Genomic DNA, 18,417 nt, shown 5'->3' with positions numbered 1-18,417 from the left:
GGATCAGTGTGCCCCAGACCCCAAGGTCCTCTCCAGAACACATTCTGTAAACCAAGATAGAACCATCCAGGGGAAGGTTCCTTGGGGAGGGGGGCTCACTTGAGCCTCTCCTTGGGGAATCTTTGATAGATCTGCTAATTAATAAAACCTATAATGTTATACCAGATCTTTTTTGGGGCATACTCAGCGAGGTGCATTTCAATGCATATAACCTGGACGTGTGCACCTAAGGATCCTTAAAATAAATACCAAGGTAAAATCCCTTTTCCCCTTCTAACTGTGTTTGACTCTTGATTTTAAGACCAGGAAAAGGCATCAGTCTGTAAAAGCAGGGGCATCCTGGAAAATGATATACAGGGGAATTACAAATTAAATTTCCATCCTGGCTCAAGCAGCTCTGCCGGGTCTGCAGCCCAGAGAGGAAATTGCCATTGAGGAGAGACATGATAGTGACTTAGAATTTTATTTTTTATTTTGTACTTTATTATAGTACATATTGCATCCAGGCTCAACAGATCTGCCCTGGCCATACCTTTGGTATGGGTTGGTGTGCACTGTGTCCCCTCCGTGGTGCAGAGGGACCTGGTCACCCTCCTCACAAGCAGGGATTACTTTGATGTTTATGGGTTTTGCTCTGTTGCAAAACTGGGAATTTGAAATGGTTCTGGGCATGGCAGAAAGGTTCTCTGGCTGTCTGGGTGTTTCCAGGGACTGTCATTCTCTGGCTAAACCCAAATCTCCGGGTTTGCCATGGGCATCTGTTTCAGCACACCAGGCAAGCGAGGGTGGCAGTGCTGGAGGAGGGTGACAGGAGAGACCTGCGGTTATCACAGATCTCCTGCTCCACATCGGATCTGCTCCTGAGCTCTTAATCATCTGTTATTATTGAAGACAACTTATTCTTAGAGAGCCCAAGGTGCAAATTATGTTTCACAGCTAAGAAAAGCTTCCAGAGCTGCTTACGTACAGTAAATCCCTGCAGTCTCAGGGGGCTTTGACTTCTGTGTAGCAGATGTTGAGGATGGAGGAGACCACACCTTTGTGCCTGCTTGTTGCTATCACCAGCACAGACACAGGTGGAAATTTAGGCAGGAAGAAGCTGTCTGGGCTCAGAGGTGGGGTCAGTGAGTGTTCTCCCACCCTGCAGCTCTGGGCATCTGTCCTGTCCCCGGTGATGGCACCAACATGGACAGTGCCAGCGTTCACACTGCTTGCAGGAGGTCCTTTCCTGTCCAGAGCAGGTTGCCTGCCCTCCCCACTGTGGCATAGGGGTGAGCCAGTGTGCGAATCATGGGAGCATGGAATGATTTGGCTGGAAGGGCTTTTCAAAGGTGTCACCCTTGTCAGTGCCGTGGGTCCTCTCTCCTCTCTGCAGCTGAGTAGGAAGGCGCCTTTCCTCCCAGGAACAGCAATTATGGCTTGTTCTGCTATAAATATTCATAGGGAAGCTCTCTTAATTGCTTTTCTAATTAATTCCATGCATGGCACTCTTGGGGTGGATGAGGAATGTGCCTTGGTTGGGATATCCTCCCATGGCAAATCCATTCCTGGGCACAGTCCTTAGGCAGTCAGCCAATCCACAGCCCCCCAAGGCTCACCTCCACCCCGATGGCAGTGTCCTGCTCCATGGTGGGACACCTCAGCACCCCAGTGTGACCCCGATGTCCCGCAGTGCTGTGGCAGGGACACAGGGAAGCTGTGTGTCCCCACGGCCCTGCCCGTGCCGGCAGCACCAGCCTGGCCCTGTGGCTGAAACTCTCCCCAGCCCCATCCTGGGGTGGCTCTTCCTTCACGGTATCAGCACTAACGAGGAACTACTTCAGACGTAATTAATGAGCACTTGATATTCTCTAGATCGAGGGGACACTGCATGGCATGAGCTGGAGAAGGAGGAAGAGGGGATTAATTACTTCCTGTTAGGGACGGGAGATGTTTGCTTCCCAGCCAGGAGGGGACTGTGCTTTGGGGAGCCCAGTGGCGATGCCACCCCAATTTCCCAGTCAGAAGAGGGGCTGGAATAACGGAGTGACATCGGTGGTTCCCAAAATCCCTGGTTGCAAAGGAAAGATGCATCTTTTTCGGGGGGCTTCTAACTGCAGCCCCTGCCAGCAGCTCTGTACCTGCAGGAAGAGCTTCTCCCAGAGATCCTGCAGGAATTTTCGTGCTGGTTCATTTCCCTGTTGATGAGGTGGCTCGATAGCTCACACAGGCATTGAGGGGTGAACACGATGTGCTGGGTTAGGGAGCACATGGAAGTATTGTCTCTTCCAGTCTGTGTCCATTGACTCTGGAGTTTCATGTTGCTGCAGTTCACGAGGGAAAAAATATTTCTCCATGGAGCCTCCAGATGCCTGGAGTGGGGGTAGAGAGCATCTCTGGGGGTTGTGTCCTGGCCTGAATCTCAGTCCCCCAGTTTTTTACTCCAAACTCATTGTGAGGTTCATTGTGGGCAACAGATGGTGAGGCACTGGCCTTGGACACTTTCAGGGGTGGGGCAGCCACAGCTTCTCTGGGAAACCTGTGCCAGGGCCTCACCACCCAAGAATTTCTTTCCAATATCCAATCTAACCTTGCCCTCTGTCCATGTAAAGCCCTTCCCCCTTGTCCTGTCACTCCAGGCCCTTGGAGCCCTTTAGGCACTGGAAGCTCCTGCCTGCAGGGATGGCAGCCCCGGTAGAGGGAAGAGCCTGTGCTGGGCTGCAGCTGCTAAATCTGTTTTTAAAGAAGACTATCAGGAGGTTAAATAGCATCAAATCCTTGATGAGAACTTCATCCCCCTTTCATTTGTTGACTCAGAATAATGAGCTGGGGCAGTGAGGATGGTGAGGAGCAGCCTGTGCCTGGTACTGCCATGGCCACGTGTCTGCTGCTCGCTCTGCTGTGAACCTCCCTGTGTATGTGTATGAATTGTCTGCAGTTTGATCAATTTACTCCCCTTCATCACTCGAAGTGGCTGGTTTATGGCAAGGAAGTGGAGCTGTGGTGAGGGAGCTGTGGCATGGGACTGGGCAGTGAGCCTGGAGCCAAGTGGAAGCTAAAACAGAGCAAAACCTGAGTGGGAGAACAGTGATTTGGAAAAATGACCATGACAAGTGTTGGGCTTTTTCCCCCCGCTGGCTGTTTTGGAGACTGAAGCGAGTTCCCTGCTCCGTGGCAAGCTGGCAGCCCCGCGGCACCGTCTGCCCAGGGCGTGCCTGCTCTTCTCTTTGCATCCATCTGGGACAGATTTTCTCTTCAGACCTTCAGAATCCCCCCAGCCGTGAAAAACAGAGAGAGTGAAGCCCAGAGTGGTGATTAAATGGGTAAGCACGGACCTGTCGAGAAGCTGCAGGCAGTGAGCAGCCAGGCACGTGGGAGCCTGAACCAGCTGCTTCTGTGCCCTGCTCGAGGCTTAAACTCCTTGTTTAGGGCCATGATGTCACCTAAACAGTTGGTGTTGAAGCTCCTTTGCATCCAGAGGCACTTAATTTTTCCAAGCAAGACTTTCTGGAGGAAAACTGCTTCTGGGTGAACATCAACTGCACTTTGCTTCCAGTGAAGCACACGGGGCTTGCTCTGGTGAGCAGTTCAGTCTGTGAGCACCTTGCTCCATCAGCCAGGGATTTGCTCCCCTGGGGCAAGGGGTGGGATTTTTGGGAGAGGTGAACAGGGATGCATCCAATCCTGTTGCCTCTAATATGGCTTGCACAGCTCCCTAACCTGCAAGCACCTTTGAAATCCTGCCCTGCTCCGATTCATTTCTCATCCATGAGAAGAAAAGCAGAAAAAATCCCCCGAGAAAGGTAAAACCACATTGAATTTTACTTCCCTCCATGAATAAACCATGGCAGGCCAGCTCTGACTTTAATTTACATGTGTCCCAAGGCAGATCTAAGCCCATTCCTCTCGAGGTGGAGGGCTGGTTTAATTAAGTGTCTGCGTCAGGCAGAGCTGGGGCCGCATTCCTCTGTGCAGCGGGAGGGACGGAGCCCGTGCCCGCAGGATGCCAGCCCGGATGCTGGGAAGCTCATGTTTATCTCATGAGTTTATCTCATGAGTTTATCTCATGAGTTTCTGCCTATGCAGTGCTGAAAGAAGGGAACACAACGGGGCGGGTGCTGTTTGTAATTCAGATGGTCCCGAGGCGGGAGCATCTCTGGGTGATCCAAAATTCGTGCGTTCAGCTGCAAGACGGTGAAGTTTGCACCAAAATGAGGTTTTGGGACAAGGATCTGGGGACAAGGCTCTGCTGGGATGTCCTGTCCCCTTGTGCTGTGGTTTCTGGCATGGCTTGGGGTCCTGACCTGAGCTCCCTCCTTGGGAGCAGGAGGATACTTTAGGGCTGGAATGCTTGGACTTCCCTGTTCCTCCATCTGGGTTGCGCTCCTCTCCCTACGCTGAGGACTGGATGCTGGGATCTGGTGGCTGATGGGGTGTTTTAGGGCTGAGTCTCCTTTCTTGGCACGGTCAGGAAGGCAGGATGCGTGTGCTGGGTACCCTCCCAGCCCTCCTGGGTTGGCATTGCTCCCGGTACAGAAAGCTCTCCGGATTGATTTGTGGCTGCCTGGTGGAGGGCAGCGTGGCAGAGCACCCCATGGTACTGCTGGCTGCCTGCTGGGCTCGCCGTGGCCGTGCCAGGCTGGGGCGTTCCTGGAGAAACACTTGGCTTAAGATAAAAGGGAATCAGATCATTAAAAAGTAGGAATGGGGGCAAAATCCTCGCAAAACAACCTGCCAGGCCCTCCCCAAGAGAGAGGCAGGAGGGAAGGGATGACAGGAGAGCACCACGTAGGGCTGCAATTAAACCTCTGGCACCATGCGCCTGCTCCCTGCTTGGATGTGTGCAGGGAGGATGAGGAGGGAGATGAAAGCAGGGTGGGAAGGCAGCGCCCTCGTCACCCTTTGAAGGTGGGAGATGACAACCCCCCCCTGTTGGTGACAGCCTGCCCAATTCTGCTGCTTTTCCCCCCCCCCAGCCTGCAGCTTGGGTCATCATCATATCAAAGGCATTGAAGCCCAAATGCATGGATGGGCTGGCAGCCCGGGGTCTGTGTGTGTCCCCGGGGAACACGGTGTCACCAGTGCCCCTGGCACTGCCCCAGAGGGCAAGCGGGAGCCCTGGGAAGCCTGCCCCTGTAGTCACAGCATCCTCTCAATGGCACTTCTCCATAGCACGCAATTTCGTGTGGGTGTTTATTTGCCTGGGTGGTGTCTCTCAGCTGAAAGTGTCTGGGAGGGTGTCCTAGCCGGCATTTGACCGCTCAGGGTGACAGCAGGATGGCAAGGAGAGCATTTTAAAACACCCTTGTCTGGAGCTAACCAGTTTGAAGGCTGAAAAACTGGTGGGTTTTTTTCTTATTTCATTTTTTAATGTATTTAAAGGTAGATTCTGTGTCGATGGTGTCTACGAAATGCACAAGGCGTTTCTGGCAGGCATCTTCTCTCTTTTTTGGGGGGGTTTCACCAAAAAATTGTGAACCTTGTGCAGAAGGTGTTGGGCTGAGGAGCCAGTATTTTTTCTTAAGGATAAACTATTATTCACAGAAAGGGGAGCCTTGAATCTTTTTCCAGCAGGCTGCAAAAGCAGTGAGCCACAGTTCCTCCTCCTCTCCTGACCTGTGCTGTCCTCAAACCCTGCTGCCCATCTCCCAGAGGGTGCTGCTAGGTGCTTCCACATGTCTTTTTGGAGCAAGGCTGGATCATCCAGGCTCTTTAGTGCCTTTGCACCTGACAGTGCTCTCCACACCTCCAGCTTGCTTGAGGGCATCATCTCATGCAGCACTGCTGCTTCTAACGCAGCTTTTCATCACCTGCTGTGCCAGAGTGCCACAGGTGTGCTTGAAGATGCTGGGATTGCCCTGGAAAGGCGCTGGACCCAAAAGGGAATCCAAAACAGGCGTGAATTTGGGGATACCTGGAAAATGGGGTTAGCTGTGCCACAGCAGGGACAGAGGGGCACGGGAAGGATGAGGCACTGCCAGCTTGATTTGCTGGGTTCCAGCGAGGGTTGGGGCAGGTCAAGGCTCTGAATCTTCAATTCCTTGGAGAAGCTCCTATTTTAAAGTCTGCGAAGGAAAAATGCCACTCTGCTTCCCCAGGGAGCTTTAGAGCAAGTCAATGTAGGGGCAATGTCTCCTTCCTTTCTTCCTTTCTTCTTTTTTTCCCTTTTGACTTAAGCTTCCCTGAGAGAGTAATTAAAAAGTGCAAGTTCCAGGTACTAACTGAGAGGATTTAGTTTGAGAATGAAACACTTGGATGCCCCCACGCTTGAATATCCCCATGCTTGCACCCTTCCCACAGAGGCTATGACGGTGGCTTGCCTCAGGCAGGAGCAGGGATGGATGAGCCGAGAGATCCTGCTTATCTCTGGCTCTTTCTAGGACTCCTGGCACCTGGAATGCAATGATGCAGGGTACAGGAGAGTGTTAAGCAGTAAAAAGCCCTCGCAGTGCTGCTGTGTGCCACGAGTGCTTCCACAGTCCATCCTGCTGCTGGGCACTGCCCAGGCTCCCCAGGGAATGGGCACGGCCCCGAGGCTGCCAGAGCTCCAGGAGCTTTTGGACAATGCAGGGTGGGCTTGTTGGGGTGCAGGATTGATGAGCCCTGGGGGTTGCTTCCAACTCAGGAGATTTGGTGGTTCTGTGATTCCGTGGTTTTGGCATTCTCAGATTCTGTGGTTCTGTGATTATGTGATCCCGTGGTTCTGTGATTCTCAGATTATGCGATTCCATGTTTCTGTGGTTCTGTGATTCCATGATTCTGTGGTTCTGGGAGCTGCAGAGGGAGGTGGCAGTGGGGCCACAGCTTTGTGGTGCCTTCACTGGGCGTTTGCCTTGCGTGAGTCGTGACACATCCTTCCTCTGAGCCTTTGGGGTGAGTAGGAGAGGATCAGCTCTGGCTGGCAGCCCCCAGTAGTATCCAGCCCTGTGGCCACATCCTTCAATCACCCCTCGGACACAAGGGCAACTTGCAGCTATTTTTCCCCCAAACTTCCACTGATGATGTCTCCCTGCAAGAAGCCTGAGTTTCACCAGCCCCTCAGTGATGTTCCCTCCCACCCCCAGATATGTCAGCCCCGGAAAAGGGGTCCTGCTGGCAAACTCACACCTGGGATGTGCAGCATTCCCGGTGTGCAGGCAGGATGATGGATCTGTGGGCAGCTTTGGATTGTGGGGGGGTTAAGTGCTGATCATCCTCCCTGCCGAGCAGCACGGAGGAGTTCTGTGCCCCAGCATTTACAAACATGCCCCTGGTGCCTAAATGTGAGGAAGTGGATAGTTAAGCACATCATTAATCTTATTCAGCCCCCATAATCAACAATCAATTAATTCTCCTCCAGGCTGAAGGTTGTGCTGCAGCCTGGGCACTGGCAGAAAGGGCCCCTTCCCACAGGGAAAGCTGAGGCAGAGCCTCATCCTGCACTTGTCTGACACCCTATCATGGATGCAGGCCTTGCCAGCTCTGGGAAGCTCTTGGAGCAGCCCTTAAATTAGGGCAAATGTTGCACTGGCCATTAGTGGGGTGACTTATTGCTCCCTCCATCTGAGCCTTGCCCTCGGACTGTGGGTTTGCCGTGTGAAGGATTATGGATCCCACCGTGGCACTGCAGGGCCCTGGGGGTTTGTGCTGTGCTTTCGGTATGAGGCTCATGGTTCAGCTCCCCCAGAAAGAGGGGACACACAGGCAGCAGCCAGAGGGGAGTGCTGCACCCACGGCAGCTTTGGGAGAGAGGAGAAAGCATCCACCTCCCCGAAACTGTGGGAGGCTTTAGGCAAGCACAGTGTAATTACAGGAGAGAAAAGCTAATTGGTAATAATAGCAATTAAGAGCCACGTGCCTGCAGATTATAGGAATTTGTGGAAAAGCAAAGTGATAACAGAAACCTGTGGACACTGGGTTGCAGGGTGCCATGTTCAGGTGTTTTGACAAAGCATCACTTGGATTAATTGTAATTAAACATTAACAAACCTCTTCAACCAACCCACTGACATGCCCTCAAGCTTAAAACTGAGGCGTGTTCATTGCACTGCAATCCTCTCATCGTCCTCCTTCCATCCTCTTCCCTTAAAACACAGGTGGCTGTTCCCTGGTACCACTGTTCCCTGGTTCCCTTCCTGCCCCTCCAAAGAGCCTGGCACATTTCAGGTGTGTTCTGACACATCCTCCAGCTCCAGAGCCCACAGGTCCCCCTTTGCACGTCTCATGGATGCTCACCCTGCCAGTGGGAGCACGAGGCTGCTGGGACATGATGGGGAGGCGATGGTGGGAAGGGAGAGGTGAGGAGCTGGAGATACACTCGAAGCCTTGGTGTCCAGTTGTGGTGCTGTTGGTTCCTGCCTCGTGTGTCTGTGTAGCTCTGTGCCTCCTTGTGCTGGTTTGGGAATAGGGCTGTGTATGTGTGTGGGGGGGAAGGGTCTGCATCCTGAAGGTCTCCCTCAAATGCTGTGGACTGCGTGGTGACCCCGTGTGTCTCACTGCCCACCGCATGAGGTGGTGGGTTATGGGCTTCCTTAAGATGCCACATGCATGGGATGGCTGTGGTGGGATGTGGAGGACTTGGCAGTCCTCCTGTGGTAGGGAAGAGGAAGGGCAGTGGGAGATGGTGGCTGGTTCCTCTGGAATGCCATGTCCTCACCCAGCTGGCAGGGCCATTGCAAAGAGACAGTTCATTGCAGCCAGCTGTGTGCCTCAGGCTGTGGGGCGGCAAAAGAGCTCCTGAATAATAAAATTGTAAAATATTGTTTTGATTTATTCTTTTCTATCATCTATTAATATCTGGAAAGGCTGTGTGAGCAGGAGGCCTTCATGAGTTTTGAATGACAGGTTAAAGGGCTCCAATAAAGATTAGATGGTCCACTATCTCCCAAGGAAATTGCATCAAAGTGGTTACTCCTGCTTGCTCCTATTAATTTCCTCTTCGTGGCTGCTAGGAGATGCCTCATATCCTGATGCAGCAGACAGGGGCTAAGAGGCACTTTCCATTATCTCAATCATCGCCGTGTTTATGAGACACGTCGGGTGTTTCTCTGCAGAGCTGTGCCTTGGGGGGGATGGCATCCCAGGGCCAGAGCTGGGAGCCAAATCGGGCTGGGACCACCCAGGTGTGAGGCCAGGAACAGTCTCTCCTGGGCTGCATGGAGGTCTGATCCCTCGGGTACGTGTGCCAAAATACAGATATTCCCTTCTGCAGCCTTTGGTTCCGTCGGATTTTGTTGGATGTCAGGGATGGATGAGCATCCATTCATCAGTGCCCATTGGTGAGGATGGGTGGGGTGGGGCGGAGATGAGGGACCCATCCCTGTCACTCCATCCTCGCCCTCTCTCCGCAGAGCAGCAAGATGGTTGATTAATGAAACCTCCCCTGTGGCTGATTAAACCCTCACTGTAACTGGAGCATCTCCTCTGTTATGAATTAGTTGCCATTTCCTGCTTGAGTGAACTTGGAGTCTGGGCAGCTCCAGCCGCAGGCTGCGGGGGATTAACGGGATGGACCCATAGCACACTGTCATGGGCGTCACACCGACTTTTTAATTAAATATTTAAATTTTGCCTGGAAAAAGAGCTGTGGAACCTGAGCCAGGCTGTTGGGGTGGTGGACAGGCACCGTTCAGATCTGCAGAAGAGGAGCACTGTCCTGCCCCTGCTTGTCCATGTCCCCATGGGTGCTGCTGGGGATGGGGGTCCCACAGCCCCCTGCCATCCCCCTGCCTGGGTACGAGCAGTAGGGAGTGAAGCAGCTACTGCAGCCCCCTTGCTCTGCCTGACTAAAGATCGTTGCTGTGTGGTTGCAGTGTTTGTCTAGTGGCTTCAGGAGTAATCCATGGCCAACGTGGAAAATTCTGGCCATCCTAGATTCATGAGAAGGTACTACCCTATTTAGCACTAATACAAGTGTGAAGCTTTTCTGTGTCTCCTCTCACTCACCCTCTTCTTTTCCTTCTCTTCACCCTGTTCTTTTTCTTCTCCTCACCTTCTCCTCACCCTGTTCTTTTCCTTCTCCTAATCCTGTTCTTTTTCTTCTCCTCACCCTGTTCTTTTCCTTCTCCTCACCTTCTCCTCACCCTGTTCTTTTCCTTTTCCTTTTCCTTTTCCTTTTCCTTTTCCTTTTCCTTTTCCTTTTCCTTTTCCTTTTCCTTTTCCTTTTCCTTTTCCTTTTCCTTTTCCTTTTCCTTTTCCTTTTCCTTTTCCTTTTCCTTTTCCTTTTCCTTTTCCTTTTCCTTTTCCTTTTCCTTTTCCTTTTCCTTTTCCTTTTCCTTTTCCTTTTCCTTTTCCTTTTCCTTTTCCTTTTCCTTTTCCTTTTCCTTTTCCTTTTCCTTTTCCTTTTCCTTTTCCTTTTCCTTTTCCTTTTCCTTTTCCTTTTCCTTTTCCTTTTCCTTTTCCTTTTCCTTTTCCTTTTCCTTTTCCTTTTCCTTTTCCTTTTCCTTTTCCTTTTCCTTTTCCTTTTCCTTTTCCTTTTCCTTTTCCTTTTCCTTTTCCTTGCCCGCCGCCTGCCCCAGTGAGTACAGGGTCAGGGCTGGGCGGCTGCAGGGCCTCGCTGCCCTCGCCCCTGGGGCAGCAGTGGGGATAAAGTCTCAATCCATGCAGAGTTTGTTTTGTTTTCTCCCCCCGTCCCACGGTGGATGGGAGCGAGAGCGCGGCTGGGTGGGCAAGGCGGAGGGGTGGGGTGGCCCCACATCCCACCTTGCTGGCAGCCTCTGGAATTTATCCATCAGCCCGGCAGCGGCGGTGATGGCAGGGAGATAGTCCCCAGGATAGATTAGGATTTAAAGTTATCTGCTCTGGCTGTCTTGTTCATAGTCTTGCAGATGGAGTATTTTTTAATAGGGGGAAGGCTGCATTAAGCATTGGTATTCAGCGATGCGTCGCTGCTCGGCTGCCTGCCCGAGCTGCCTGCCATGGCAGTGATGCCTTTTCCTGGTCTTCAAATCAAGAGTCAAACACGGTTAGAAGGGGAAAAGGGATTTTTCCTTGGTACTTATTTTAAGGATCCTTAGGTGCACACATCCAGGTCATATGCATCAAAATGCACCCCACTGAATATGCCCCAAAAGATCTGGTATAACATTTTACTAATTAGCATATCTATCAAAGATTCCCCAATGAGAGGCTCAAGTGAGCCCCTCTGCCCAAGGAGCCTTCCCCTGGACGGTTCCATCTTAGTTTATAAAATGTGTTCTGGAGAGGACCTTGGGGTCTGGGGCACACTGATCCCTAGCTATGAAGCTTCTAAAATGTTTAGTCTCTTAGCTTGACAAACAAGTCCAAGAATGGAGGGAAAAAGCACTGAGAATACAGAAGTTGTAAAAAGGTATAACAGGGGTATAAAAGAAAAGGCAAAAATCTTCATGGCATCAGCATCAGTGTCCTCAAGCCTGGCTTTTGGTGGGAAAAGAGCCCAGGAGACAGGAAAGAGCTGCTGTGCTCTTCCTCCTGCTGGGAACTCAGGCCTCAACTCCCCTCCAGATACACTCCAGGCCCTTGAAGCAGCCCATCATGGAGCATTAGCACGTGGATGCTCCGGACCCTGCATGCTGGGAAGTGCCCAAAGCACACATTGGAAACAAGGAAAGGATTTGTGTGTTTTGCTGGATCACCTGAGCTCTCAGACAGGTTGCAAAACTACAGATAATCTACAGATTTTTATTATGTGTTGTTACATAACTGATTTACAGCAGTGCTGAGCTACAGGAATACCGGGAAAAAAGTCTCTTTGCTGATTTTTATTTCTTCTTGTCAGTGCTTGCTTTTGCAGTGCTCCAATTTGAGGTGCCAGCTGTTCACCCACAAAGGTTCTCTGTGCCAGAGGAGTACATAACATTGTGGAGCTGCAGGCAGTGCCCTGGACTGGAACCCTTCCAAGGGTGATCCCTGCAGTTCCTGGGCCCCTGCAGAGGAGGGAAGGGGCTGCAATTAAAGTGGGAGGAATTTGGGAAGGCAGCAGTTTGCCACTGGGACAGGGAAGAAATACAGGGTTTTTTTCCTTTTTCTTGAAAAGATATTATCTGCTTGAGGCATGGAGGGAGGATTTGGATTAAAGCTCCTTAATCCAGACAGGTTGCAGATTTTTGAGAGTAACTCACTAATATTGATTCCGTTGAGCCTTTGTGAGTCCTGCAGTCTTGTTCCCCTGGGGAATCAAGGTCCTTCTCCCTGCTCCTGCCCCTGCTGTGGGCCCTACAACCCTCCTGTAACTCTCTTTGACACCTCCACCATGGGGGAGCCTGGCAGTGCTGCGGTGCCTCAGGTCCAGGACAGCCCTTTCCAGTGAGGATGCTGCACTGGTGACTGCTCCACAGCAGACACTTCTACTCCTAAAGAAGAAAAGGGTTAAAGGCAATGGAATTCTATTATCTTAATTTATTTTTTCAAGGCTGTCATTTCTCCGGGCATTTGAACAAAATCTTTCATCCGCATTATCCACAGCAGCAGCTCAGGGAGGCTCCCAGAGTGTCTCCATGCAGAATGACCTCTCCATCCCACCAGGCACGTCACCATGGTGCTGATGAATCTGTCCCTGTCCAGCCCATCCCCGGCCACTAACAGGGCTGATTTATCCACAGCCCTAACGATGTTCCCTGGCACACACACACACACACACACGTGGAGGGCTCCCCTGGGATAGGTTTCCCCAAGACAGAGCGTGCTTCTCTCTCTTAACCCTTCCTTGCAGGTCAAGTCCTCCATCATTTTTATGGCTCCCTGTATCATGGCAAAGTCCTTTTTCTTTCTTGGAAGTGCAGCCCCCAGCCCAGCCAGCATGAGGAATTCCTTGCTTTCCTTATTTAATATAACCCAGCAGCTGAATTTTGTGGTTTTGGCTGCGGAGCCGTCCTGGCTGACCCCAGATCCTTCCCCAGATCAGTGCAGATGTGTGTTTGTGCCTCAGTGATGCTCTCCTGGGTTCCTCCTGAACAGACTGCAGCCCCAATCCAGCAGCGCTTGCAATCGGAGCCGCGCTCAATTCCCATCCTCCGAAGCATTTGCCATGGCTCCTGGCTGGTTTGATCAATGCAGTTTTCGTCTCTTGTCCAACATGGGAGCTGCTTGCAAACCGTGGAGTGGTGCCGGCTCTCCTCCATGCTGGGAAATTCCCAGGTTTCCAACTTGATAACCTTCCAACCCTTAATAACCACTTTCCATTTTTGACTCTCTCTTCTCCTGCTGCTCCTCTGGTTCTCCACGGTGCTGGCTAAGTGACTTTTCTCTTGCTGGGATAATCTGCTCGAGGTGCTTCTCCACGTGAGCACTTCAGTTATCTCAGCATCTCCCGATGGGATTGAAATGGGTCCGTCTTCACGGATGGATCTGCGTGCGTTCCACATGGAGGTTTTTTTGGAGACTTCAGTGGTTTTGTGGCATGGGAGTCCTCACCTCCATCTGGGAAGCTTGTTTGCAGTGCAGGTGGTTGGTGTTGCCAGTTTGGAAAGTCTGACCCTGAATTAAGCGAAGCTGTGGACACCAAATCCCTCCCTGAGGGAGGAGGTGATGGATAGTGCCGATCCCTGGGGTGTCCTTAGCCTCCAGAGGAGGGCAGGGAGCTGTCTCAATGCCTCTCCTTTCCCACAGGTGTCCCATCCGGCCCCCGCAACGTCATCTCCATCGTCAACGAGACGTCCATCATCCTGGAGTGGCACCCGCCGCGGGAGACGGGCGGCCGGGACGACGTCACCTACAACATCGTGTGCAAGAAGTGCCGCTCGGACCGGCGCGCCTGCTCCCGCTGCGACGACAACGTGGACTTCGTCCCCCGCCAGCTGGGGCTCACTGACACCCGCGTCTTCATCAGCAACCTGTGGGCACACACCCCCTACACCTTCGAGATCCAGGCCGTCAACGGCGTGTCCAACAAGAGCCCCTTCCCACAGCAGCACGTCTCCGTCAACATCACCACCAACCAGGCCGGTGAGTCCCGCCGTGACGCCGCGCAGGCTGGCTGTGCCCTGCCAGCTGCAGGCTCCATGTGGAGTCAAGGTCTGTGTCCCAAAGGAAAGGCTCCCGGGGTGTGAGGGTGTGTGATGGCTGTGGTGCCCCCAGCCCTGAGTGGGGAGAAAGGCCAGGAGAAGAGGGGGGAAGAGGAATGGTTGCCTGTGCCCTGGGCAGGGTGAGAGTTGGCTTGTGGGAGGGATATCTGATACCTGCTTTTATCCCGCTCTAGATTGCTTGGGGGTGAAATGGCATCACCACTTTGCCCCTTTTCCCAGTTGGGAGAAGGGAGATGGGGTGAATCCAGCCTTGGAATGCAGTCTGACTGTGTTACAGCACAGAGGGAGCAGCATGCCGGGGCTGAGTCCAGGCTCTGTCTCCTCTGGCACATCCCTCTGCCATCATTTTCCTCTTGTCTCCTTTTCCAGGCTCCCCTGCTCCCTTTCCTCTCCCCAGTCAGGCATCAGGAGCTGAATGAGCAGCTCTGGGTCAAACAGGGATGCTGGTGGGGTGGGTGTGCAGATGGCAAGGGGGAAACTGGTCCTGGGCTGCACTGAGGATCAGAGGGAAACCCGTGTGCTCTGGGTTTAAAAAGGGGATGGGAACTCCTGCTTTGTGCCAGGCCAGGCAGCCTTTGCCATCCTGCTCCCTCTGGATAGCACAATGGAGAAACCTGGTGTAAATATTTCAGTGTAAATATTTCAGTGTAAACCAGTGTAAACATTTCAGTCTCCTGGCTCCAGGGAATACAAATCTACACTTGTGCCTGGCTGGCATCACTGTCTGCTGAAACACGTGCAGACAAACTGCCTTTTGTTTCCAGGCCTTTTTTTTCCTGGGGTGGATTTTTGAGGTGTTTCTTAGCTCTTCTCCCACCACGGGGAGCTGGGAACAGCCAGGTCACCCTCATCTGTCTGTCTGTACCCCAGGGGTCCCTGCTTGTCTTGCAAAGGCTGATTACAAACATGGAAATGCTGGGCTGTGGAGTAACCTGATGGAAATGCACCAGGGATATCCAGGGCATTGGTGCTCTCCCTCTAAAATCTCTTTGGCTTTGCAGTGGGGTTTTCCAACCATTTTCCCAGCCCCATCCAAGCTAATGGGAATTAATAAAGCAGCAGTCAAGCTGAGTGCTTAATTTCAGCCCACGATCATCTTCCTGGAGTAGATGTGGAGAGATTAAAAAAAAAAAATATAGGATTAAGTATTCTGGGTAAACAAAGGCAATGCTGAACTATCCACATCTCCCACTGGAACCACGAGAAACGGGGCTCCTGCCACCCCCAGATTCCCTCCATGGCATGATCCCGTGCCCCAGGCTGGTTGTGCCGGGTTCAGGTATTCCCTGGGTTCACACAGGGAAGGCATTTTCCCTTCCCAGCACTGCCTGTACTGTGGGCATGGTGAGGAGGAGGAAGAGAGCAGAGATGGCTGGACTGGGAGGTGACTCTGTGGACAGGTCATGCCAGTGTCCTTTTGGGTGTGGACAGACTTGGATACCTTTCTTTTGCTAGGAGTAAGTGCAGGATTAGGGCTGTGTTGGCTGGCTCTGCCCCTTGTAAGTACAGCTTGGAGGGCACAAAGCATTTGGAAAAGGGTCTCCTGACTGGTTTAGTGGCTCAGTGTCCCTGATGGTGGAAGGACAGTGTTGCTGTTCTCCTGGGAGAAGCAGATTTGGGTGCTGAGGATGAGCATCCCCTGAGAGCCCCTAAGAGCAGCCCCGGCAGCTTCTCTGGAGCCAAAGCTGGGCTGGCGTGTCCCTGCCCTGATTTGCTGTCATTGTCCTCAGGGTGGGCAAATTTTTGCTCCCACAGCCCATTCCTGAGAGCACGTGGGGTGGCAGTTGTGGCACAGCTCCCTGGGTGCTGAGTGCTGGCTCCCCAGAGAGGCTGTTACAGCAAAAGATGTCACACGGAGCTGGAGCCTGTCACCAAACCTTGGTCTACCCCGCTGGGGAGAGCTTTGCTGTGTCTCTCCCACCACGGGAGATATCCTTGGAGCAAGCAGTCCCAGGGAGAAGCCACACCAAGGATTTCCAAGACCCTAATTAAAGGGAGTAGTTGGATTAAACAGCGGAATTCCCTCACTGCCTCGCTGCTCTGCTTCCATGTAGAGCTGCTGAGACGCCGGTCTTCCCACTGCTAACGAGCAAGCTGGTCCCATGGGGAAGCCAGCCACAGGCACGGGAGATTCAGGATGCCATGGGGATTTTCCCCCTTCTCAGGGCCAGTTTTCCCACCCCTCTCCATTAATTTTCCCTCGCTCCCTGCTTCCTCGGCAGCCCCCTCCACCGTGCCCATCATGCACCAGGTGAGTGCCACGATGAGGAGCATCACACTGTCCTGGCCCCAGCCCGAGCAGCCCAACGGGATCATCCTGGACTATGAGATCCGCTACTACGAGAAGCTGAGCCGCATCTGCACGCCCGACGTCGGCAGCACCGTGGGCTCCAGGCCGGCCCCGGTGAGCCCGGGGGAGCCCTGTCGTGGGGGCTGGGCTGGGGCACGGGGGCACGGGGAACATCAATAGGCTCTGAGACAGGCTCTGCTGGGAATGGCCAGGTGGGACAGGCACCAGGTCACCCGAGCTGCCTCCAGAAGGTGGGAGTGAGTTGTGACTGCAGCTGCTAAATCACAGAATGAGAATCACAGAGCAGCTTGAGTTGGAAAGGACCTTAAGGCTCATCTAGTTCCACCCCCCTGCCGTGGGACACCTCTCAGTGGATCAGGTTGCTCAGAGCCCTGTCCAACCTGAGCCATTCCTTCCCTGTGGCAGCATTTGTCCAGCACATCAGTGCCCGTGGCTGCCTTGGCGCTGGTATTTGCTAGGACCTGAATCATGGGGATGGCATAAGGAGGGAGCTGGAGAGGACCAGGGAAGGTTATGGGGGTTGTCCCTGCCCCGGGTCACTGCCTCCCACTGCTCCTGTCCCTGGCAGCTGTCCTGCCCTGCAGGGGACACGCTCCCAACCCCTGCGATGAACCGTGCCCGGCCCAAGCTGTTCCATCCCTCCTGTGTCTCGCCAGCTCTAATGAATTCCTCTAAGTGTGAATAATTAGATGATCTCACCAGCGGCCTCTCACCAGCAGAGCACTGGGGAACGTGGTAACAAACGAGAGCGGAGACGCCTGAGGTTTCCACCAAGGTCTAGGCCAAGGACCTGTGCCAGCAGAGCAGGGCTGCAGGGGCTGGGGATCTCGGCAGAGAGTTGCCCTTGAACCTGCTTGAGCAGGGTCTCACAGGGCACATTATAGTGTTTTGTGGAATCACAGAATGGTTTAGGTTGGATCTTTGGTTAAAGATCATCCAGTTCCAACCCCCGTGCTGTGGGCAGGGACACGAGGTTTCCGTAACTGTGGGATGTTTTTGAAATGCACAAGGACATCAATCATTTGAAGATGAGGAATTTGTTGTTCATAAATTATTTTTGCTCTGGATGATCTTGTTGTTTCCCTCTGCTACTCCATGCTCCCTGCTCTGGTGGGACCAGGGGGCCACCTGGGAGGCACCTGGGAGGTGCCTTGTGGGTCCTGTTTCATAAAATCATGGAATGGCCTGGGGACCTTAAAGGTCATCTTGTTCCACCCCCTGCCATGGGCAGGGACCCCTTCCACTATCCCAGGCTGCTCCAAGCCCCGTCCAGCCTGGCCTGGAAATTCCCAGGGATCGGGGGGCAGCCACAGCTTCTCTAGGCACCCTGTGCCAGGGCCTCCCCACCCTCCCAGGGAAGAATTTCTTCCCAATATCCCATCTAAACGTACTTTCTGTCAGTGGGAAGCCATTCCCCCGTGTCCTGTCCCTCCAGGCCCTTATAAATAGTCCATCCCTATCTTTCTTGTAGCTCCCTTCAACTACTGGAAGGCCACAATTAGATCACCCCAGCCCTTCTCCAGGCTGAACAATCCCAATTCTCCCAGCCTTTCCTGTGGGATCCTCTGTGCCAGAGCCTCTCCAGCAGCAGAACCAGAGCCTCTCCTTTCCCCCCCCCCAGCAGCTGAACCCCTCAACACAGACAGGTGGGCTGCAGTCCCGCTGTTCCCCCGCTGTCCCCGCCCCACTGACCGTGGCTCTCTCGGGGTGCCCGCAGGACCACAACGAGTACAACTCGTCCATGGCTCGCAGCCAGACGAACACGGCGCGGCTGGAGGGGCTGCGGCCCGGCACCAGAGCCTCTCCTTTCCCCCCCCCCAGCAGCTGAACCCCTCAACACAGACAGGTGGGCTGCAGTCCCGCTGTTCCCCCGCTGTCCCCGCCCCACTGACCGTGGCTCTCTCGGGGTGCCCGCAGGACCACAACGAGTACAACTCGTCCATGGCTCGCAGCCAGACGAACACGGCGCGGCTGGAGGGGCTGCGGCCCGGCATGGTGTATGTGGTGCAGGTGCGCGCCCGCACCGTGGCCGGCTACGGCAAGTACAGCGGCAAGATGTGCTTCCAGACCCTCACCGACGGTGAGTGCGCCGGGCAGGGGGGATAAAGGGGCCCGGCTGCCGAGCCTCTGTGCCGGGCGCCGGCG

At 53.4% G+C, this 18,417-nt stretch overlaps 1 protein-coding gene across 1 annotated transcript in view; it reads left to right on the top strand.

Moving 5' to 3' along the window:
- EPHB1 (EPH receptor B1) overlaps positions 1-18,417 on the top strand; it is a 48,247-nt gene that overhangs the window by 13,727 nt on the left and 16,103 nt on the right. Inside the window, 4 exon segments of the mRNA XM_017729409.1 lie at positions 13,546-13,881; positions 16,184-16,365; positions 17,990-18,073; positions 18,076-18,352. Of these exon segments, the coding sequence (XP_017584898.1) occupies positions 13,546-13,881; positions 16,184-16,365; positions 17,990-18,073; positions 18,076-18,352 (879 nt within the window).

The sequence above is a fragment of the Corvus brachyrhynchos genome, unplaced genomic scaffold (assembly GCF_000691975.1).
Source record: "Corvus brachyrhynchos isolate BGI_N302 unplaced genomic scaffold, ASM69197v1 scaffold63, whole genome shotgun sequence".
Lineage (NCBI taxonomy): Eukaryota > Metazoa > Chordata > Aves > Passeriformes > Corvidae > Corvus > Corvus brachyrhynchos.
The sequence above is the reverse complement of the archived record's forward strand: the minus strand, read 5'-3'. Positions and strand labels throughout refer to the sequence as shown.